At 33.6% G+C, this 24,189-nt stretch overlaps 4 protein-coding genes across 4 annotated transcripts; 3 read left to right on the top strand and 1 right to left on the bottom strand.

Moving 5' to 3' along the window:
* The first annotated feature begins 4,780 nt into the window (after positions 1–4,780).
* On the top strand, positions 4,781–5,296 carry LOC121770156 (nuclear pore complex protein NUP98A-like). The gene has a single exon (XM_042166946.1). The coding sequence runs from the start codon at positions 4,781–4,783 to the stop codon at positions 5,294–5,296; it is 516 nt and encodes a 171-aa protein (XP_042022880.1).
* A 1,391-nt stretch (positions 5,297–6,687) lies between these two features.
* Positions 6,688–7,632, top strand: LOC121771257 (LOB domain-containing protein 41-like). The gene is made up of 2 exons (XM_042168038.1): positions 6,688–6,889; positions 6,983–7,632. Exons 1-2 carry the CDS (start codon positions 6,700–6,702, stop codon positions 7,486–7,488), a joined length of 696 nt encoding a protein of 231 aa, XP_042023972.1. The 5' UTR covers positions 6,688–6,699; the 3' UTR covers positions 7,489–7,632.
* A 5,213-nt stretch (positions 7,633–12,845) lies between these two features.
* LOC121772744 (zinc finger protein CONSTANS-LIKE 16-like) lies at positions 12,846–14,666 on the bottom strand. Its single transcript, XM_042169953.1, has 2 exons — positions 13,590–14,666; positions 12,846–13,297 (listed from the first exon to the last, which is right to left on the bottom strand). Exons 1-2 carry the CDS (start codon positions 14,544–14,546, stop codon positions 13,043–13,045), a joined length of 1,212 nt encoding a protein of 403 aa, XP_042025887.1. The 5' UTR covers positions 14,547–14,666; the 3' UTR covers positions 12,846–13,042.
* A 6,474-nt stretch (positions 14,667–21,140) lies between these two features.
* LOC121771014 (protein FLX-like 3) lies at positions 21,141–24,123 on the top strand. The gene is made up of 4 exons (XM_042167812.1): positions 21,141–21,456; positions 22,688–23,224; positions 23,417–23,550; positions 23,705–24,123. Exons 2-4 carry the CDS (start codon positions 22,698–22,700, stop codon positions 23,827–23,829), a joined length of 786 nt encoding a protein of 261 aa, XP_042023746.1. The 5' UTR covers positions 21,141–21,456; positions 22,688–22,697; the 3' UTR covers positions 23,830–24,123.
* Positions 24,124–24,189: the final 66 nt, after the last annotated feature.

Here is a 24,189-nt window from a genome sequence, read left to right on the forward strand (position 1 = left end):
GTTTACATTTTTGGTATTGCTTGAAGCGTTTTGCTCTTCTATGAGTGAAACTTTTTTTACACTTTGGTATACTTACCTCATTTTTCCATATTTGGTAACTGCAGATTCTGCACACACTTGTCATTTAGTACTCCACATGCATTTATACAAAAGTTACCTTTGCAAAAAAATTACTGCACTTTTTTATTTACTCTCATCAAAATATGTATGTGTATGATTGATGTGTCTTGAATTTTCCTTTCAAGTGATGCCATTGCTAAACTGTTTTGATTTTGAATTATGCTAATGGGACCACATGGGAATTTTCATGAATTTCAGTGGAGTTTTTAGTTTTTTTTTAGGTCTTAATTTTGTCAGGTGTATATATGGTTTTTGACATATTAAATTGAATTAAATTAAATATGGACAACCGCAAGAGAAAGAAATTGACCCTCGCTCAATGAGATAATTTTTTTTTTTGTTATTTAGGAATTGGGATATCAAGAATTCCCTAATTACTTGATGTATGCCTTGGTAATTCTTGTCTGCAGCTGCGTTACTTGAATTGGGTGAATTTACTTGGATCTGTTGTGTATTGAATTGTCGCTTTAACAGTAAATTTGATTTTTACTAATATGGACACTACTTGTACTGACACTCACTTCAGAAATATTGTTATAAACGTATGGTAAAAGCAAATGGATATCAAATGATTCAAATAAAGTCTCTTTGGCTTCTTATCACCCCAACAAAATTAAATGCACCTTCGACAAGATTATATACTTCCATATATATTGCTATGTAGTATCATAAAATTAGCAAAATTTTTGTGATTAATCGAAACTAAAATTGTGGCAATTTTTTTCACGAACTGATGAATTGTAAGATGTGATAAAGACTATCCAATTCAACTTATTACCCCACGAATGAATTGTGCACACACTTATTCACTTTATACTTAAAATGTCTTAACAACTAAATTGGAGTATTTTCATCATCCATTTAAAATTGCTATGGGAAGTAACAAACGTATTTGCAATATCATTATAATAAAATGGTGGTTTGCTAGTATAGTACTACTAATTTACAATAAAACTTACATACACTACAAATCACAAGTACCCTCGGCCGGAGACTGTCACAATCTTGATATGTCTTAAAACAATTTCTCATTACTTTCAAATGCATATAAAGGTGATGTAAAACTGAACAAACTATTGCAATGCAACTATGAAAAAGTGTAAAATATATACAAAAATGGAGTCAAAGGAAACTTGTCACATGGGTGTCTTAAATAAACATAAGATGATTGAGAAATTACATGAAATAAGAAATAAAAAAAATGGTGAAGCTATTATTTTACCCAGAAGAAGTTAGATAGATTGACAGGAAGGAGCAGAGGGTTTCAACTGTGACATTGAGAAGATTGATCATTACATACATAAATCTGATGCAACTTTAAAGGAAGACAGATCCATTCCACAACAGTTAAAATTTGGTCCACTTCACAATCAAACGCCAAAGTTTGGCTGAAATCCATATAAATCTAACCTCTTTGTCATTTTCTAGTAAAAATTGTGTGTAGACAAAATATATTACCAAATGGAAACAATACTTACAGGATTACGTCAAACTAAGGGGTATTATAGAGATATGCTATCATTTATTATTATTGGTTCAGCATTTCACTAAAATAATGGTAGTATGAGAAACCTAAAATCAATTTTTCTTTACAATGCTATACTACTATGGAAACATTTCTCACAATATACTAATTCCTCCATGATCAACTGTCTCAAGTGTTTTTTTCTCCATCCATGATTAAGTGTTTTCTTTACTTTTTCTACTCTAAATTCCACTAATTAATCTTATTCACATTATATTATTCTATAAAAGGAAGAATTATATTCTGCTAACTTTTATACCCACATTCCATTACATTCCTTAAAATTTATGCCGATTCAACTTAAGTCACTTAATCGTGGACAGAGCTTGTAGTCTTCAGAGTACAAACTACTTATAAATTAATATCCGTACCACTTAGATATGCATATATATTGGGACTAAAAAGGAACATCCATACCTTGTCGATCCCTCCTTTTTTTATTTTTCTTTTTTCTTAGCTTGTATTTTAGGATAGGTTAGGTTATGTAAAACTTGTGTTTCATAATATAGATCTGATGAAGTTTTAAGTACAGAGTTAAATAGTGTTAGAAAGATTAAAATGCTAAGTAATAGTAGAAAAAATAGAAATAGACAAAAAAATGTTGGGTTTCAATTTTGATAGACAAAAAATAGAAAAAAAGGGAAAATAAAGAGATTTAATGGGATTGTGCGGCGGGGTAGACAAGCCCAGGGTTGAAAAAGACTCATGTAAGGATTTGTTTGGTAGCTTCTTGGATTGGCATCAACTTTTGTCCTTAACGCATCTTTTCCTCCAAACACGCACTTACTACTATTTGATTTTCAGCGATTATATGTTGTTAATCCTTATTTTAGTGTTTCCAACTTCCCATAAATTATAAAAAAAAAAACTTATAACTGTTGGCAAAATAATGGGTTATTATGTGTGATACTAAGTCTAACTCACATGTCAAATTTCTTTAGGATAGTATGAATGCAAATATAAGTTTCAATCGATGAAAAAAAGTACTACTACTATTGCGTCGCGGGTGGTAGTTTGTACGTATCCACTGATATTAACCTAAAATATCCACCAAAAAAATCTTTGTCGTCATGAAAATTTGGTCTTTGATACGAATTTTACAATCTGAAGGAACTATAGCATTCACATATTTTCAACAGATGTTGTATGATCATGTAGTTTATAGTACTACAAATTTATGGTCTATTAAATAGGATTCCATCAAAAAAATGTCTATTAATAGGCCCTTTACACAGCCATGTAGTCATAGCTTGTTTAAACCAAAATTGGGCCATATTAATAGATGTAAAGCCCATTTACAATGTTTAAATTTTACTTATTTGAAAGCCCATTTTTATTTCACCGAGAAGGCCTCTTTATTGTCTTGCTCACACCCATACAGAAAAACAAGTTTTTCTTAAGATATGGATATAAGTTAAAGTTACTTAAGAGATGTACATTCGAATTGTTGTTAATTAGGTGTACAAAATAAAAACATGTGATACTCTAAAATATAAAATGAAACACTATCATATTTGAGAAACTCTATGTTTTATGTCGTCATTTTTTTCATGAATTTCCATAAGAGTATATTTCTGGAGGGGAGGGGAGGGGTTGGGCAGCGAGAGTAAATATGAAAAAGGTTAATATTAGTAGTTCTATATACTTTAAACTTCAAACAATACATGCTCTATTGAAAACCTTATGAATAGTAAAAATATTTAGTTAAATCATAAACTATTGACTCTGTATAAAAATATCTTTGTGTCTATTTTCCGACTCTGAAATCTTGACTTAGCTCTTCGAATGTCAATTTGTAATTTTTATTTTTTAAACGACAGTGCAAAAAACAACATTCTTTTGTACTCTGATATTTATAATTATTACAGACACACAACATTCAAGGCCCCAAAAAACATGATAAGTATTTTTATACAAACACTATTTTTATTACTCCTACACTAGTCTGGTTAAGATTTAAGTGAATTTAACAGTGTAAAGAACTGCGAGTTTAATGGAGGGAAACCAGGGAAATGTGGCAAGGCGCACGCGCGGCTCTGCCAATCAACGTGGCTATCACGCGCCGCTTGTTCCTAGCTTAGTAATTTTGGGATCAACTCATAGCTTTTATTGGCTCAAATCTCAACTAGTCATGCCTTATACCAATACAATACACGCTTTGCTTGTATATTTTGTTTCAAAACATGGAGGAGAATTAGAGCAGAGCACATCCAGAACTTGTTATGAGATTATAGAATATGAATAATTTTTTTTAAGATTGGATTAATATTTTTATATACTCTCTCATTCCAAAAAAAATAGTTATATTTTACTATTTTGGGATGTCCACAAAAATACTAGTGTTATTTCTAAAAATATAAAGTTTTTCTTTTATATTTTTTTCATTTTTTATTATTTCTCATACTTTAGACACTTTTTTGTCCATAATTTCTACTACTTTATTCACTTTTTGTCATCTATTATACCTTATGGATTTGGTTTCCTACTGTGGTGGAATGCACCGCAGGGGTGATGTTAGACCCATATTTTATTTTTAAATTATAATATTAAAATATATAAAAAAATCTATAAAATATTAGAATGGGTGTAACAAGTGTTGTGTATTCAACCACAAAAGAGGATCCAACCACATACTTTACCCACTTTTTTTTTTCATAATCTCTATTATTTTACCCAATTTTTCTCTCTCTTCCTTTTACTTACTGATTTCTTATTAAGCATTGTGTCGTCTATAAATGAGACTATATTTTATGATTGGAATAATTATTAATTTTATAATAAAATATGAATAAAATGTGTTAATACTCTATTATAATAGGAATATATGTATATATATATATAGGGTAGTGATCAAGATATAACTAATCTTAAGTGTATAACTAGAGAACAAATCTCAGCCACACATCTTAATGGAAAAAATATCATTTATTTTAATAATACAAAATAGGTCAAGGGTATTTTTGGAAATTATATTATGAAATTTAAATATGGCGGTTTTCATTCTCTCATTCCAAATCTGCGATCCTTTCTTTTTCCTTCCAAATCTGCGATCCCGAAAATGCTTAATTTGCAGGCAAAGGTGATGAGGTCAAAGAGAGTTGTAGTTGTGTACAAATTATGGAAATAAATGAAGACATGCATGCCCTACTGAATCAGCACGAAGTTGAAGTCGCTGCAACAACTGAATATGTTTTAGCACTACTGCCAAAGCTTCCCAATGGAGTTGAATATTACACAGAACCTTCACTGCGCGAGCTGGCAGCTAAGGAAAAAGCAGGAGCAGGATTCTGCAGGCGTGTGAAGGACTTTGTTATGGGAAGGAAGGGTCATGGAAGCATCAAGTTTCTTGGAGAAACAGATGTCTGCCATCTCGATGTTGAATCCATTGTGCAGTTGAACAATCGGCAAGTGATCGTCTATCCGAACGGGAGAAAGAAGCCACGAGATGGGGGACAGTGTAACAAGACAGCTGAGGTCACTCTGCTCAATGTCAAATGCATCAGCAAAAAGACAGGAAAGAAGTATGTTGAAGGGCCTCCAGTTGAGAGTTACAAAGAGATCTTGGTCAAAATGATTCGAGAACGTGGAGCGGAGTTTGATTCATATGATCCAGTTAAAGGGGAACTGAAATTTAGGGTTAAACTCTTTTAGCTAGACATCACTCTTATTCTGATTTTACTTCACTCTTGTTTACAAAACACGTCACTCTTATTCTGATTTTACTTCACTCTTGTTTACAAAACACGTCACTCTTATTCTGATTTTACTTCACTCTTGTTTACAAAACACGTCACTCTTATTCTGATTTTACTTCACTCTTGTTTACAAAACACGTCACTCTTATTCTGATTTTACTTCACTCTTGTTTACAAAACACATCACTCTTATTCTGATTTTACTTCACTCTTGTTTACAAAACACATCACTGTTATTCTGATTTTACTTCACTCTTGTTTACAAAACACGTCACTCTTATTCTGATTTTACTTCACTCTTGTTTACAAAACACGTCACTCTTATTCTTATTTTACTTCACTCTTGTTTACAAAACACGTCACTCTTATTCTGATTTTACTTCACTCTTGTTTACAAAACACGTCACTCTTATTCTGATTTTACTTCACTCTTGTTTACAAAACACATCACTCTTATTCTGATTTTACTTCACTCTTGTTTACAAAACACATCACTCTTATTCTGATTTTACTTCACTCTTGTTTACAAAACACATCACTCTTATTCTGATTTTACTTCACTCTTGTTTACAAAACACATCACTCTTATTCTGATTTTACTTCACTCTTGTTTACAAAACACATCACTATTATTCTAACAAAATACATTACTATTACTGTTGTTAAGTGAATTGGAAATTAAAACTCATGATTTCCTCGGTGATAGTTGGATAAGTGAACTGGAAATTAGTAGTAGTACAACTGATTAAATTAGTAGTATTTCCTCCGGCGGCTTCAGATACCGCCTGCTCCTCCGTCGGCAACGACCTCACCACCCATAAAAACCTCTCTCGCTCCTCTACAGCCCCACCGCCACCTCCCTCAACGAGAAGAAGAGAGTAGAGAAGAGAAGAAAATAGAAGAGCGGGAGAAATGATTTTCAGGAATGAGCGACTAATTAGAGTTTAACCCTAATTTTATTTGTGCAATAACCATTATACCCCCGCCTTGTTATTATGAAGTAAATTAGTGATAGGGGAACTAATTTCTCCTTTAAATTCAAAAATTACATGTATTAATAATAGCCCTTGATTTTCTTGATCTTGTGGCTATGATTTGTTCTCTAGTTATTTGGTTAAGGGGTGTTTGCCATAGATCACTACCCTATATATATATATAGGGAAGATTTGCAAACTATATATTAGCATTAATTTTTTTAACTCACCGGATCAAAGTAAAATACATAATGTATATATTTGAGTCACAAATTTGGCTTCACTAGGTGGCTCCCCTTTGCAAATAAATACCGCCGTCTATCTCCTCATCTCCGTCCATATATTCATTTCATAAATCTCTCTCTCTCTCTCTCTCTCTCTAAAAATGAGATTAAGCTGCAACGGGTGCCGAGTCCTCCGCAAAGGCTGCAGCGAAGATTGCATCCTCAGACCTTGCCTCTACTGGCTCAACTCACCCCAATCCCAATCCAACGCCACCTTCTTCCTCGCCAAATTCTACGGCCGCGCCGGCCTCCTCAACCTCCTCGCCGCCGCCCCACCCCCTACCCGCCCCGGTACGTCCACTAACTAATTTTACACATTAATAGATACTAGTACATCCCACGGGTGTAACACTAGTTACTTAATTTTACATTTTTGGTCAACAGATATTTTCAAGTCACTCCTCTACGAAGCCTGCGGACGGATCATCAACCCAATCCACGGCTCCGTCGGCCTGATGAGCTCCGGCGAGTGGCCTCGCTGCCACGCCGCCGTCAATGCTGTCCTCGGCGGCGCCCAGCTCATCTCGACCCTCTGCGACATCCGCCACGTCTCCAAAGGCTCAGCCGGGACCCGATGCCGCCGCAGACGATCTGCCTCGCTGGCTGACTCGGCTGCGGCCGAGTATGTTAGCGAGGCGGAGGCGGAGGCGAAGTTCACCATCACGGGGTGGGACGATAGCAAAGAATTGGTGATTGGTGAGGAATTTAGAAGGGGTCCGAGCCATGACTCGTTCTCGGTTGAAACGGTCGAGACGAGTTTGATGCTGTTTGATAAAGGAACGGTTCCGGAAACTGGACTCAGTGAGGTGGAGCTCGAGTTGAGTTTGGGAATTAATCCACTGCTGCAGACCTACTTATCTACAGTCATTGACATTTCTGATAGCGAATGAGTTAGATTCCATTAATAAACCTATCTAGTATTTTTAGATCATAGTTGCTATTTCGGAATTTCAGTTATTTCTTACTCCTATCATAGTGATTGAAGTTGTTATTTAGAAATTTGAGTCTATGTGTATACTACTACATTTCAATGTGACTGCTTTGATAAAGAAGTGATATTTATTACTGCATGGATTAGTATTTAGTAATCTTCATTCATATAAATTGTGATGTGAGATATTTAATATTTTGATGATACCGTGTCTAGATATATAGCCAATATTAAATCTGTCTGGTAAAAAAGAAGGAAAGGAGATGAGGTACTTCCTATATATTTAGTGACTTGAATCTGCCTGAATCTGATGATTATGTATTGATTCTTGGAGTATTAATTAAAGCTAGCATAAGTTGAAAAAATTAAAGCATTAACATTTTTTTAAATGTAGAAATTAAAGGAAAGGATCTCCGTTGCGACATGTGTTAATATCAATAATCACGATCTTTGAGATACTCCCCCGGATCCACTGTAGTGGATTCATTTTTCCATTTTGATACGTTACATAATAGTGGAATCAATTTTCCTTTTTTAGTAAAAGTCAACACATTTCTTCTAACTTATTTTACTCTAACTTATTTTATTCTCTCTGCATCACTCAACATTTTTTATTTACTTAACTCACTTAACACAAATTTTCTTAAATCGCATGCTGAAAATAATTGTCTCGAACACGGAAGGAATAATTAAATACTAGCAAATCGGTCTATACTAATTCTTGATTAAATTCTAAAGCCATTTAAAAAAAAGAAATCCTACAAATATCGAAAAGTTGCCCTTTTGCTCGTTCTAAAATAGAATGGTCTTTAAACGTTGTTCGCTCGTCGCATAATTAAGTAATTAAAAACATACGTATGACTTCATTAAGATTTGACAGATTTATTTAATTATTACTTTGTTCGACATTATTGAAGCAAACTTGTTACTTCCCCACCCAACTTGACATGATCACCAATTAAACGACCTTCAAGATTCAAACTTTTCTTTCATTAATTAATTTTAGATGACAACATCAACCACGAAAAATTTCCAAACCAATTTAGATTCATTTTTCCTTCTGAACAGTCAGAAAACTTTATATTTAATGTAGTGAAAGGAAACCGAGATTCCAGTTTTAATTATGTTAAATTATATATTGAATCCGGATTCAAACCTTTCAATGTGTGTTTGTGTGTGAGGGCACAGTTAATGCCTTAACATGAGCGGGACGCCACATATTCGTAATTAATTAAAAACTTAAAATAATGGTTGAGTCGTTGTCTTAGACATGGCATGTTCACATAATTATTGTACGGCTTTGATTGTATTGAATTGAATATATTAATCTGGCAGTCCATGATCCTTTTCTTCACCAGAGCAGTTAGATATTGATTCATATATGCAACAATGCTTCACTAATCAGCTAACATTCTATAAGTATAGTGGTTGTTGTGTCAATTTCCATATTTTAGATGTTGGAAAAACAATGCTTAACTCTTTGTTACGAACTCGATGTCTCACATCGATTATAAGAACAACTAGTGTGAGATTTATAGACTAAATGAATTCTCTTATAGTAGACTGGTGTTTTCTCCAACTTAGGTATGTAAAACTCTTTCAGAATAAAATCAACATATTCTACGTATACTCGAAGTTTATTTTTTCAAATACAAGTAACTATTTACTAGTAACAAAATATAGGTCTAGCCTTGTAAGTAATTATAGGAATTGTCAAGTTTACAAATAAATGAAAGCTTCTTTGGAACAATCTTATTTAGAACAATCTTATTTTTACTGATTAGTATTATTAATTATTATTCGTGCTGCCTATAATTAATCTTGAGTTTTCTTTATTAGGACTAATTTTGATGCTGTGACACTTTTATGTGGGGTCTATGGAAACGCTGGAAAGAAGCCGCAGCGGATCTCTGCCAATAAATAATGATAAAATTTGAACTCCTAAAACTGAATTGATTCCTGCTCATAAACTTCCATTCACTTAATTTATTATAATATTTTATTACCTTAATTAATCATTAAGGCGTGGCAGTTCAATGAATTTGTACAATAGTTTCATTTATTAGTGCTATAAATATATGTTGCGAGAGAACGTATAGTACGTCTCTTTTTTTCAACTGAAACAAGAATATAGTAATAAAATTGAGTAAATAAAAAGTGGCGGGAACCACTTTCATTATCAATAGGTGTTTGATTATTTATAAATGACCCACTTCCACTTGGGTGGTTGTGGTTTTATAGGGCTTAGTTACATCAAATGGAAGCTACAATCATAATAACTATAGTATAAAACATTACATCACTCAACCCCTTAATTATTTAATCTTTTCTTTTTGTACTTGGAAGTTTATGAACGCTTAATTATCTATAGTTGTCAGAAAAATGCATCGTTTTCCCTTCTCCACATGGGACTGAAAGGCATCTTTGATCACCTAGAAATAGAACTCAATAACTATATTAACAAAATACATATTATTAATGATTAGAAAGATACCTTAAGTTGTAAGTTTGTAGCACCCATAAATTAGATGATTAAAGCGTTTGTATTCCTAGCCTAAAGGTAATAAGTCATAATTAGTAGTAGTAGTAGTAGTAGAATGGACTCGACTATTCACAAACTCAAATTTGATTTTTACAATTTAAATTAAAAGTATTATTGATTGAACAATCATAATGTCAACAATAACTAAACCAGAAATATACTCCATAGATTTTAATCCTTGTAATTAGTTCAATATATATACATATATTATTTCACGATTATTTTAAATTAATGTATCAATTAACACACAAAATAAAATATTAGTATATGATGAAGCTTAGGAATTAAGAGTCATGCAAACATTGTATTGAGACTGGTTGACAAAATGGCAACTACGTGGAAACACGAAACCTCATTATATATGGCACTAGTATTAAGTATAGAATCAGAAAATTAATAAGTACAACTACATTTCCTTCAAGGAATGCCCTCTTATCAAATTATTTAATAAGTACACTAGCTAGTTGGACGTGGTACGATAAGTACAAAAAACTTATTAAAATCCCAAAAGTGCAAATTACGTTAATTTTTTCAAATCGTGCACGTGAACTTGAATAAAAATACTAAATAATAAAAACGAAATAAATATGTAGCGATGAGGAGAAATGTTTCTCGTATATGGGCCATTTTTTGATAAAATGGGCCAAACCTAAGCTAGTGACAGAAAGATTGATGCAAAACGTTTTGGGCCGTAAAATTGCTAGATATCCCATCCAATCATCCATACAAAAAGCGTTTTGCACAAAATCGGTGAGATGAATTTTTTAAAGCTATATTATAAGATTGATGCAAAAAAATTTGGGCAGTAAAAATGCTAGATATCCCATCTTAAGTGGGACGAAGGAAATATTATTTATAGTTCATAGTGAACTATAAAATGAACTATAAATAATATTTTCTCTGTCTCACTTAATATGTTCACCTTTTCTTTTTAGTTTGCTTAATTCAAGATGTTCATTTTCCATGTCTAAAAATAAATCTCTCTCTCTCCACTCCTCATTAAAGATACAAATATTTTTTTCTCTCTACTTAATTTACCTAACAATTCCTCACAAAATCTCATATCATTAAAGAATGTGAATATCTTGAGTGAGATGAAGGGGGTACTGTACTATAATTATTTTAGTGAAAGTGAATGTGTTTAGCATCCATATGTAAAGATGAGTGGAGTATACTACTCCCTCCACCTACAAGCGCATGCGCATGCACTCTTTCCATTTAAGTTTTTTCCAAGAGTGTGCGTTTTCTAATTTCGAAAATTCTTTTCTCTCCAATGAGATGAGACTCATTATTCACTAATGATATTTTAATTACTTTTTCTATCCCTCTTCTTATCAATTATACACTAAAATATATATTTAATAAAAAATACATACTCTTCTATAACGAAGATAATAGCATCATAAAAATTATGTAAATTTGAGTAATAGTAGTACACTTCAATAGATAAAATTCATTTATACTACCAATTCACCTCAGCCATATTCGGAAATGGGAAAAACAATAATAGAGTGTCACAAAATTATCAAAATCAAGTCTTTTTCAACTGTAAAAAATGTCAATGGGAATGAGCATTAAATATCTAAAAAAACAGAGTAATAAAAAGGGACCACTTGTGCATGTCAACCACGCAGAGATCAATTATGAGAAAATGCCACTTCTCAAATTTAATTCTAGGGCCACTCTAGCCACCATGCTTGATACTTTCCTCTTTTTTATTTCTACTCCAGAAAATATTTCACTTGATAAATGGGAAACATTGTCAATTAAAGTCGCGACTATTGTTATTGACTAGTACTATTATGCTACACTTCGGTGCGGTTACATCTCTATAAAGATGGGAACTAGGTTGGAATTGCTATTGATTTGAAACTATTAATTTGAAAATTTTGATTATCACAACTATTAGTACCTTTGTGATAGGCATCTCTAAAGTGATTAATTATTTGAATTACTCATGAAGACTACGAACTAATTCAGATTGATGAGATAAATCTATACTAGGCATGAACTCATCCTTGACTGATTTGTTTTGTCAGATTTAAAACAATACTCCAGTATTTTAAAATTGAGAGTATATTTCCTGGGATACAAAATATAAACTGCGTTTTATGAATGGAGGTATTATAATTTACTCTTAAATGAAGGTGCATTTCCTTAAGGTGAGACCTGAAAAAAATGAATTAATTATGACAATTTCAAAGATTATTCCTATTTATTGTTGGTCCTAAGTTGGGATCATATTTTTTTTCATTCATGAATAAAATATATTCATCAATAGAGTGTTTCCTTATGAATTTTAATAGAGTATGTACAGTGAAATAATAATTTGTACATATAATATGAATTAATCAACACCAAATATAAATGCAATTGGTAGAACTTGTTTCCATGAGTTTTTAATATATAAATTACAATGATCTCGGATCCATTATCACAAGATTAATAACTCAAAATATATACCTATAAGTATACTTTGAGTGACTAATCCATTAAGTGATTTTTCATCATTGTAAACAATAACGACATGTGGAAATGTATATAATCGCTTTTTTCATATCAAATGCACTAATAAAAAGAGCTTTACGTTAGTAAATGGCGCAACAATATTAACATACTGTAACACTCTTTCATAACACATTATACACGTTTTTCCCTCGAAAACTGCAAATACAAATTAAGAAATTACCAAATCCTAGTAAAGTCCAACTGAACGTACCTATTTCGAATCCCATTGGCATAACAAAACACAGCATACGGACCAATGACAGAAATTGCATACAAGAATTCAACATAAATCAAACACATAGCAACAAATATCCATCATTTACATATGATTATTAGTTAAAACACAAACACACATTTATAATTATACATATGTCTAGTTTTATCGATTATTCACATGAAAAGCCTGCTGACTGTTTCCATCAGAAACAAGTCAGTAGTTAATTAAAAGTGTGAGAATATATACCTATTTATTAAGCAAAGGGAAAGCAGAAGCCGCAAAACTTTCTCTCTTCACGAATCTCCCTTTCATTCGCGGCCGCTTTTCCGCATTCAGTTTCCGAACCTCATACCTTATCTTCTTCGAAAACAACCTTGTCCGCCGCTTCTCCCTATACCTCGATACCCTCGCTTCTCTCCCTCCATCGCCCCCCGCCCCCGCCCCCGCCCCTCCACTCTTCATCGCCATCTCTCCGTATGCATGCATTGTCCAGCTTGTACCCTGCAAATTAATCAATTCCCTCTCATATTAGTATGTACATTCAATAACATAACATGTTCAATAATCACAAATTACAAAAATATGAAACACTATATCATTAAAGAGGTTTAATCAATAAATTTTAAAATAACAATAATTGTGATCACAAAGTGCACCTCAGTTGATAAGCCGCTTCACCTCTAATATGAAGTGTATTTCGTAAATTGAGAGTTTGAATAATGTGTTGTATATCAAAATAGAAATCATAATTATTGAAATTAAATATAGTTGAGATAGATTGGATTAGGAGTACCAAGGTGCAGCAATCAGGCCACCAGTCGCCGGAGGTGAGCTCCGGTCGCTCCCCGCTCGTCCACGGCGACCTTTTGTGGTCCCAAGCCGTCATGACGCGGTCGTAGTCGAGCTTCAACAAGGCCTTACCGGAGTCATCCTTTTCTCGAATTCCCGCTTTATTATCTTCTTCATCCTCTCCACATGTGTTAATCGGAGACGAGTAGTCGAAATTCAACTCAAAAGTCTCCCTTCCCAAATCAATCTGAAGAAAATCACGATCCTTCTCCCCAATCTCCTCATCTTCAGCTTTAATCCTCAAACACGACGCTTCATCGTGATCGTCGCAGTCGAAAATAATCCCCAACCCCTCCATTTCATACGCCTCATCCTCCAATCCCTTCCCCAGCAAGCTTTCCACATCCGCCGCAAACTCCGATTCCGACGGAATAATCCCTTCTAAATCACTCATCTCCACTTTCGCGCAACGCAACGCATTATTTTCTCCATAATTCTCAACGGCGAACACAGGCACCCGATAAAGCAGCTGCTCCTCGCTCTCCTCCTCGCTGCAATTCTCCTGCTCCGGCACCAGATGCTGCGGAATGATATTGCTAACGAATTCGCCGTTAAACTTCTTCTTCTTCTTCTGGCCCCGCGGAGTTCGGGCCTTTTTAGTGAAACCCTCGTGCCACGAGGGCCTCGTGTCATCGCCGCCTGGGCATAATGAAAGTGAGATTTCATTTTCCTTTGAAGGCGGCGATGACGCGATTTTGAGGCGGACCCTGTCGTGCCTGCGCGCGAGAGGGTTCGCGGAGTGCACGGAGGAGTCGCAGGCGTCGCAGAGGAAGGCGTCGTCTGCGGCGCAGTACCAGCGGGCGCGTTTTGTGACGCAGTTGTCGCATGCTCTGACGGATTTGCCCCCGACGGCATGGGCTAGTTTGGTGTCGGAAGCCATGGATTGTTTTGGTTCTTGCATATGTCTAGTTGTGTGTGTGTGTGGGATTGGAATAGATTGAAAAGGAAGAAGGGAAAAAGGAGAGATGGGGGTGTGATAGTTTGATGTCTGAGTGCAATTATTTAATCACTGACCCACACACACACTCACACACAGAGAGATCCACTTTTGTAAAGTATTATTTTAATGATGTAGGGCTTTTGTTGCATGCACTTTTCGCCCTTTTTGGAGAAGTTTTTTTTTTTTGTTAAATAAATCATTCAGAAAATTTCGTTGCTTTTTAGTGTTTGGACTTTGTTCTAGAGTAGATATACAAGTTGTTGGTGATGTTAATTTCTCTATGATCAATTCATCACCATTAGCTAGTATGTATGTGTAGTAAAAATACAAATGATGTTGATCAATGTGAGAGTTTGACCCTGATTAATTAATGTTGAATTTAATTACTTTTTGTTTTCAATGTCTTGAGATGATTTTTTACAAAATCAGAAGATTAGTGTGAATCAGTGAATGGATATGTAGGAGGTGTTATTGTCCACGACTAAGTGAGAAGATAAGTGGCTTTGATCTGTCAAGAAATGCCTCAATTTCACAGCATATCTATTGCATGATTGGTTGGCACGAGAAATTTCACTAATAGATAGGGCTGAGAAAGTCATGATGTCATTTTTTAATTAGAACTTATCTGAGCAACTATAAATATACTAATCCATTAAAAATTGAATCTTATTCATGCCTGACTCGTTTTGTGCTGGGGGAATATTCGAACTCGATGTAACAGTCCAAGATATTAACTAGGTTTATTTTGATGGGTACGTGACTATTGTAAAATTTTCTAAAACTTCAAGGTAGATAGAACCATGCATTAAGTAGAAAGTTAAGATTAATTTTATTTGTTTACAATCCCAGTGTTGGATTGGATATAATTAAGACTCATTAGTTAGAAAAGTTATGTCAACATAGCAAATTTTTTTTGCTATATTTTCTATGTGATGACTATTCAAAGGAATAGGGTTTAGATTAGATTTATCTAGGTGTAAGTGACTGTTGATTGTGAGCTCAAGCCGAAAATTTTGAATATTAACTTCTAAATATGGCTCCTTCAACTATTTTTCCCCTTAAAAGTATATCCAAACAAACACATCAAATAGGAGTAAAGTCTTTGTTTTTGTATTATAATTATTTACTTACAATAATCATACACAATATATGGAGTAGTATTAAAATTGGGTAATGATTATATCCCATTGGATTTAGAAGGGCCCGATGTGGGGACCGATAATCGTCTCCCATTGGCTGGGCATAAAAACTTAATCCTAACTGCGAGAGCTGATTGGCTGCATTTCTGATTATTGGATTTTCTGTGGGGCCTACCACCCCTCTAGGCATGGATTAAGGCGTTGTTCCAATCTATACTATATCTATATGCTTCACTCTCTCTCTCGCTTGAAATAGACAGTTTTGCTACTATTTGCCTCCTTTTCTGTTGTACGTATTTGTAGGTAACTAACACTGTTAGAAATTGAGAATGAGTTTGGTCCCCTCTTCCACCAAAAGTATTAAAATAATTTTATACATATATTATCTAGGTAAACATAGATAGAGTAAACACAATGTCCATGTGGATAGAGTTTATAGTATTTGCTAGAATTTAACGAACTTAAAATGTAGTCCAGTCCAGGCACACACAAGATGCCTCATTTTCACACATTATTATACATCGTTTAAAATTTTTGTGCAATTAAAGTTGATCTGAAAATAGTACAATCAATTTTTATGGTTTAGAAAATGCAATGATATAGTACCATGCATGTGATTCAAAACCAATACCATAAACTCATTTGTAATAATGATGAATTCATCGTAGATTTTCATAGTTGGAGCTTGGAAGACCGAAAATTGTTCTTAAAATTGGTACTCCTGTTTGTTAATCCAATTTATGTATGTGTGACACACAATTAGAGATAATAGTACATGTTGATCTATTAATCTACATTAAAAAGTGAGTATTATGGCGGTTGGGTGCGTGAATACTAGTACTATATATTTAATCATGGCGAAATTATGATAGAGGAGGAAGTTTGAAGAAAATTTGAAAATGAAAAAAATTGATTATATAATAGTGATTTAACACCATAATTGCCGAATGCTCTTAAGTAGTAGTACATGTATTAAAAATGTGAAGTATTGAAATATAGTATAACAAAATTTCCTTTAAGAAAACAGCTCATTTTCATTGGCCAATGAAGTCGGGGCATTTTCTTCATATTCCAACCAAAGCAACTATAGACTTTGTACTAATATTACATTAAATAACTCAAATAAAAATTATCGGCATTATAATAACTAATAACCAAAATGATTATTTGTAGCTTATAATCAGAACTTTGATCCGTTTATAATTTCAGTTTGATATATAGCTTATTTTATAGTGTGTAATGAGAAAAAAGTTTCAGTCATAGGCAAACTTTAATTTAATTAGATTTAAAATTCATGGCAAATGGTAAAATTGGACGATATGAAAAAAGTAGAAATAATGGATGAGAGAGGATTCTACCACTATATTGATTAAGAACGATTCACCAATAGGGGTGATAATTATCTTATTATCTATAAAATTGGTCACGGTTGAAGTGGTAACACGCAATTCGTAATTGGTTCCATATATATCCACCTCAATTAGAGGATGTGGTTGTGATGTTTAGAAATCGTGTGCATCAAATTGATTGAGTTAATTAAAGGTGTGAATCTAAAAGGTTTGGGTTGATAAATTCCCAATTAATGCAGGTGGATATATTGATGAAGACAAAAAATAAAAAGATAAGACCTTGCTATATGTTTCGCCATAGTGGATAAATAAGATTAGAATTTATCCGTTTTTAAATCTTACCTCAATTTTCAGAAGAAAAAATTGGTTTATCAAAATATGGCACAGTCATGGAACTGAAAACGACTCCATCATTTTCTCACATGCACAGGGAAAAATAACAATTTCACTACTAATGGTACAGTACTATATTCCATGTAGAGTTTTTATTGTGAATTTTTAAAAGTATTTTTTTTATAAAAATGTTGATGATAAATGATTCAAGATAGAGAAAAAACATTAGATTGATACAAAATGTTATAACTATTTTAATAATTCTTATATAAAAAAGTAAAATAAATTAAAATTTATAATCAGAGAACTAGTTAAATGTATTTCTCATATATTCCTATGTGTGTCAGTGTATGTATTTACATCTCAACTAGAAAAAGAAAATATCAAACTGTGATTAGAAAAGAATACTAAATAGAGACAGAGAGTCACATGGTAGAACGAAAGTAAGACAAGTAGCCCAAAATATAATGTTGTTTTCATGAATAGAAACCAAGTAAATGCCATACTTTGCCCATCATCCCAACCAGCCTATAACTTCCAATTAATTTGGACTCATTTTAAAATCTCAACATCAAATTCAACTAATAAATTATTCTTTACAACTTACAACCTAGCTAGAGCCAACATTTTATGCCTCTAAATTCTAATGTTTTGTACACTTTTTCCAGAGGAACTAACTAATAAGCTGATAATGACTTTATTATTGGGTTTTAGGAAACAAAAATACATGTAGCATCGTCTGCTTAAACAATGTAAATACTAAAGATGGCAGTGTAATGAAATCTAAAGAGTAAAATACTTAAAACTAAAAGCATATTTTTGGGACATCCAAATTGTGATAAATGAAAAAAATAATTATTAGTTGAGACAATGGCGGATCTAAAATATAATTTTGAAAGGGGAAATCAGATACCTTAAATCTGTTGTTGTGGCCAATCGAATCTGATTCCAATTTGAAACTGATTTTGTTCTTTGGTGCTTTTGTTTAGAAACTGATTATGGGTCAAAGTCAAACATTTTAATTATACTATTGAATTCAAAATAATTACTAAGGGATCGGTGAAAACATTATAAACATACATACAAGTAAAAACAAGTTGAAATGCTTTAAAAATTGTTGGCAGACTATGATACAAATATAACTATAACTAAAGCCCGGCCCAATACGAGCGAAGCCTAATATAGGAGGAGGATACTTAAAATTTTCAACCCCAGCTAAATTGAAATTGCAGATAAGAACTTGTGGCGATTACACAGTTTAAATTGATAAGAGTAAAATATTTTCATTCGGTCTCGTTGTATTATTCAGTCACCAGATATTTGACATTTGAACCATCGATTTAATTTATTCCAAAAGGGGATAATTAAACAATTCATATAGTAAAAGCTATAGTAGTTTAGTTGCTTTAAAAAGTTTCATATTAATAATTGATAGAAAATGTTTGATTTATGGTCTCATTGTGAGAGATTTCGTAATCAGGCGTTTCACAACATTAACTTTTGCCTACGGAACATCCGAGCTATCGGTTTTAATGACAAAAACGGTTGCCTGCGAGAAAAAAAAAACATTATTACAATTATATAATTTAATTTAATTTAATTGTTATTGTGCAATCTTTGAATTATGTTATTTTTATTTTAATTATGTAAACATTCATAATTAATAAAAATCATATTCCATTTCATTATAAAAAATATATATAAATTAGATTAAGGCTTAGACATGCACCTCTCCATATGTTGCTCGAGTGACATAGACACCGGTTGATGCCTCTTTAAGGAGCTACAACTAAAGCTTATCTGTTGCACCTCCTCATAGATGATGTTTCGAAACTAGATAAATAGGAAGTAGAGGAATGTTATATTAACACGGCAGCGATTACAAGTCTAACAATATGACATCAAATGTGAGTCAAACAATAAAGACAAATCGGAGGTAGAAGGACAACGATTTGAGCATAAACGATCAACGGCAGGGGCGGATCTACACTATAAGAGGGTAGGGCTTAAGCCCTTACCTATTTTTTTTATTTTTTTATTTTTTATTTATAAATTTTTAAAAAAAATTAAAAATCATGTTAAGCCCTTATTAAGGTGATGCTAATGTAGAACAAATTATCTTGAAATAATTAATAGAAAGGGTTGAGATTAATGAAAGAAGTACAAATTTGCCGAGCATTAACAATGGTGGATGATTATTGTGAGGAAGAAGATGACTTTAAAGTTAAATAATACATATATAGTTACAGAAAATTAAGCCCATCACAGGAAATAAATAAAATTCAGCCCAAGAAGTGTTAGATATGTGAGTATAAATAAAATTCAGCCCATAAAAAGGTCCAAAATAAAAATTTGATTTCAGCCCAAAATAAAAAATACTACTCAAAATAACTCAGTAACAAAAAGTAAATAAAAAAAATGAGAAAAGCAGCAAAACTGAAAATCCCCAATTCCAAAATATCTCTGAAACGTCTCTTCGCCAGCGGCTCCGCATCGCTCTATCGAGGCGAGGCACGACGCTGCGGACAGCCGCCGCCCGCGCCATCCGAAGGCTCGGAACGCCGCTTCTCTGTTCTACACGGCGACACCAGCGTTGCTGCCTGATGCACAGAGACACGGCGACACCAACGCGGCAACGCTTCTCTGCTCGACTGCACCTCAAGCCCTAGTGGAGCCCTTACTGGCAATTTTTTCTAGATCCGCCCCTGATCAACGGGTAGTACAAAAGTTGACATGCAACCCAACGACGTTACTTTTACACGTAGCGAAGTTACGTTAGGGGTGGGGGGCATGGTACCCCCACCAAAGATCATCTCCCTAAATTTATATATTATACGTACATATTAACTTCTACTTGTAATATTGCAGTCGCAAATAGTTTTCCTTCCGCTTCTGTCTATTTCGGTCAAGCGATGGACATTGCATTTTACTTCTTCCTTGTATATTTTCCTCATTTTCTTAGTCTCATTTTATCTTTTGTGTTTTGTGTTCTGCATTTCAGATTTGATATTTGTTTATACATTATTTTCTTGTTTATTTTTATTATATATCATTTGTGTTTAACTCCTCCTTTAGAGCAGTGTAGATTTTCCTTTTCCCATTTATTAATATATTTTCTATTTATTTGTTTTTATCATTTCAATACTTTACTATAAATTTATGCAAAAAATAATTTGGGAATATTAAATATTCATCATTGCTATAAAAAATTATTATATAAATATCATACTCCCGCCGTTCCTCAAGAATATGCATTATTTCCTTTTTATTCTGTTCCACAAGAATATGCATTTTTTAATTTTAGAAAGTCTTTTCTCTCTAATGAGGTGTGACTCATTCTCCACTAACAATACTTTATTTACTTTTTTTCTCTACCTCTCTCTTACTTCACCAATTTTACATTAAAACATGTGCCGACCCAAAGTGCATATTTTTTTGGGACGGAGGGAATATAATTTTGTTATTTCTGTATTTGTTTTCCTTTAATGATTTTTATTATTCCATAACTCTACAATAAATTATATAAAATTATTTTAAAATAATTAAATAGCGATCTTCGCAATTTAAGAATAAATGTACAATGCATTTTGTTGTTTTCGCATTTATTCACTACTTGTTTACTATAAATATATATGAGGATATGTCGGTCATTTTGACTTCGATGCTACTACTGTTTATATTGATCTTCATGCAATTATTTATCTCGTAACTTTTACCGTTATCAATAATTTAGGTCTTCCAGTATTATAATCACCTTTCTTTTTACATGATCCTCGATCTTCACAACAAGCTTGAAAGAAGTAATTTATACTATTATTATATGATAACTTAAAATTTTTGTATCAATATAAAATAAATTTTTGTTTGTATGAATGAAATAATTAGTCCTAAGAATTCAAATTTTATTTTAGAGTATATATATTGAGTAAAGGGCAAAATACATCATCGGAGTCTACCGCTTTCAGCTGCAGCAAGTAGAAACCCCCAAACGATCAAATTTACAATTTCAATTTCAATTTCGATTTCGTTTAAACCCCCTTCAATTCATAGGTATGAATTTCCGGAATTTACATCTGAGAAATCTGGAAATAGCTCAACTTTATTCTATTAATTGTCTCAATTTTTTTTTTCTAGGTTTAGTTTTCTTCGTCGAGCTTACGGTTTCGTCTGTCAAATTCACGTATTGCTTTTCTTGTTGCTTGTATTTCTCATGTTGATAATGACTTGCCTGGAAGTTTTTTATACTGTTGAGAAATTTGCATAGCTGCTGATGCCTTTTAAGATTATTCCTTGATTTTTTTATGTTTCTGTTTAACAATGTTTAAAATGAGTGAGTGGAATTGAAACGAAATGTGAAACAAAATTGAAACTGCAGTAATGTTTTTTTGTGCCTGAATTCGAATTTTGCGGTATAAAGTTCCTATAATAATATACCTCGAGGTTTTATCACGTACTGGGAAGAATTAGGAAGGTAGAGGATAATACAATTGGAGTAGGGCCTGTCCTTGTCTAGGTTATTGTAATTGTTATGTTTACAATGTATCAACAAAAATGATAGCAGGCAGTATAATTTTCAAGTCCAGCTTAAGCCCCCATCCCTTTCACTTTCCGCCGTGACTTTGCTTCTTTATGTTGTAAAACTCTCTTGGAACTATGCAACCTTGCTATAAAAAATGGCTTCTCATAACTAAAATCTTACTGTACCCTTGGCCTTTTATGCAGCTTAGAGATTGCTATACTCAGTTTGTATGTATTTCCTATTCGTATGTCTTATGTCTGTTACGTTGCTTCCTGCTGCATATCTATTAAACACTTTAAATGTGAACACCTAGATGCAATCTCTGAATAATGTAGATTAGAATTATGCAGCACATTATTTTAGTAGCCTCACGCTTTCTGCTTCTCCTTTTTCCCTTTCTTGGCCTTCAATTCTTGCGTAACATACTATCTTTCTTATTCCTCAGCAGATGTTGGATCTTCATTCTTTCAATGATTATTATTACTATTGCATATCCTGTCATAGTTTCGGGCTTAGTCAATTTTGTGGAGGATATGTACAGGCAGGATAGAGTATTTTTGAATGACCCACTGTAAAATTATTAAAAAAACATTTGAACATTCAGTATTACTTATTGTAGCCTCATAGGTGATGGTAGTACAGTGCTTGCAAATCTGTAAGTGGGAAAATCAGTTCAGAACCATTTCTTTTATTTTTATGTCATTTCTGACATTAATTCCAGTGAAAATGTTCACCTATTACTCTTCTTAACGGCTTATGCAGTCTCCTCTTTATGGCTGGGAGAAACCGGATGCCCCACCACCCTGATAGTTTCCGAGGTGCCCATGAAGATCCGCGTTCACTTCCACACCGGATGCCAATGCCACCTCCTCCACATCCTGCGGTACTGGAAGAGGAACTTGAGTTCCAACACAGAGACATTCAGAGGCTCCTTACTGAGAATAGACATGTCATTGATGACAATGTGATGCTTCAGAGGGATTTGACTTCTGTGAAAGATGAAATTCACAGATTGAATCAGGTTATCCCGAAAATGCATGCTGATAAAGAGGCCAGAAGAAGGGAACTGATCGAGAGGGCGATGAAGCTAGAGGCTGAACTTCGCTCCACTGAACCTCTGAGAGTAGAGATTGTGCAATTAAGGGCGGACACACAGAAATTGAGCTCACAAAATAAGGAATTATCTTCCCAGGCTCAAAATATGACAAAGGATATCAGTAGGCTACAATCAGAGAATAAGCAAGTAGCTCCCATGAAGTCTGACATTGATAAGATGCGCAAAGAGCTGGTTGATGCGAGGTATGAAATGGGTGTATACTTGATTTATTCTGCAATAATCACCCTATCATTTAATCCTTTATCCTGCTAAAGTGGTGACAGAGAATTTTAACTTGTACATAAAAATAACCAGAGAATTCGAAAGCGATCTAGATGTAATTTTCGAAATACATTTGGTTTCTGAATGAATCTTCTGCTGCTGCATGTATTCAGGAGGGTATATGAATATGAGAAGAAAGGAAATGAAGAGTTGGCGGAACAAAATAGAGCCATGGAGAAAAACCTTATTGCAATGGCTCGAGAAATTGAAAAGCTGCGTGCTGAACAAGCAAGTGCTGACAGGAGGGGTAAGAATCAATTGTTTCACATATAGCCCGACACATGAACCTCTCTATCTCTCACACACACAGGAAGCAGCATAGAATTACGCATGAAAGTTGTAACACTTGGTCAAACCTTAAAAAACATTGTTTGCGAGCTTGACATTTATTGTTTACCCAGGTGCTGGAGGATATGGACTGCTGAATGGGAGCCCTGAAACAAGATACCCAGGCCCATATGGGGATGTATATGGCCCTGGCCCGTGGGGATCATACGACAAACACGGTGGTCCTCCTCGACGTTAATCCTTGTTCAGGGTCTGAATTATGGTAACATAGTCAATTCTCCCCAACGAAGTCATGAAATGGGAGTTTTACTTTGTCCGGCCTGGTATTGTAGCTAGCTTTCTGTTATGAGTTATGACAATAATACCAATGAGTAAAATACGAGATGCAAATCTGACCTTTGGTGCCAAATATAAAGGGAAAAGAAAAACATGTCTTTGGGTGTAAATTTGGTAGAGGACCTTGCATAGATTTACTATTGCTACTTCTCTGCTTGAATTTAAACAAGAACGTCTATGCTACTCTATTGCATTATGTCCTTTGTTACATCTTCCTTGCTTCACCAATTTCGTATTAAAACATGTGACGGTGCCAAGTCCT

Source organism: Salvia splendens, chromosome 16 (genome assembly GCF_004379255.2).
Source record: "Salvia splendens isolate huo1 chromosome 16, SspV2, whole genome shotgun sequence".
NCBI classification, from domain to species: domain Eukaryota; kingdom Viridiplantae; phylum Streptophyta; class Magnoliopsida; order Lamiales; family Lamiaceae; genus Salvia; species Salvia splendens.

Coding starts and splice junctions, on each gene's coding strand:
- LOC121772744 (XM_042169953.1), bottom strand. CDS start 14,546: ATGCAAGAACCAAAACAATCCATGGCTTCCGACACCAAACTAGCCCAT. Junction 13,298..13,589: donor GGCCTGATTGCTGCACCTTG/GTACTCCTAATC, acceptor ATTAATTTGCAG/GGTACAAGCTGGACAATGCA.
- LOC121771257 (XM_042168038.1), top strand. CDS start 6,700: ATGAGATTAAGCTGCAACGGGTGCCGAGTCCTCCGCAAAGGCTGCAGC. Junction 6,890..6,982: donor CCCACCCCCTACCCGCCCCG/GTACGTCCACTA, acceptor TTTGGTCAACAG/ATATTTTCAAGTCACTCCTC.
- LOC121770156 (XM_042166946.1), top strand. CDS start 4,781: ATGCATGCCCTACTGAATCAGCACGAAGTTGAAGTCGCTGCAACAACT.
- LOC121771014 (XM_042167812.1), top strand. CDS start 22,698: ATGGCTGGGAGAAACCGGATGCCCCACCACCCTGATAGTTTCCGAGGT. Junction 23,225..23,416: donor AAAGAGCTGGTTGATGCGAG/GTATGAAATGGG, acceptor GCATGTATTCAG/GAGGGTATATGAATATGAGA. Junction 23,551..23,704: donor AGCAAGTGCTGACAGGAGGG/GTAAGAATCAAT, acceptor TTGTTTACCCAG/GTGCTGGAGGATATGGACTG.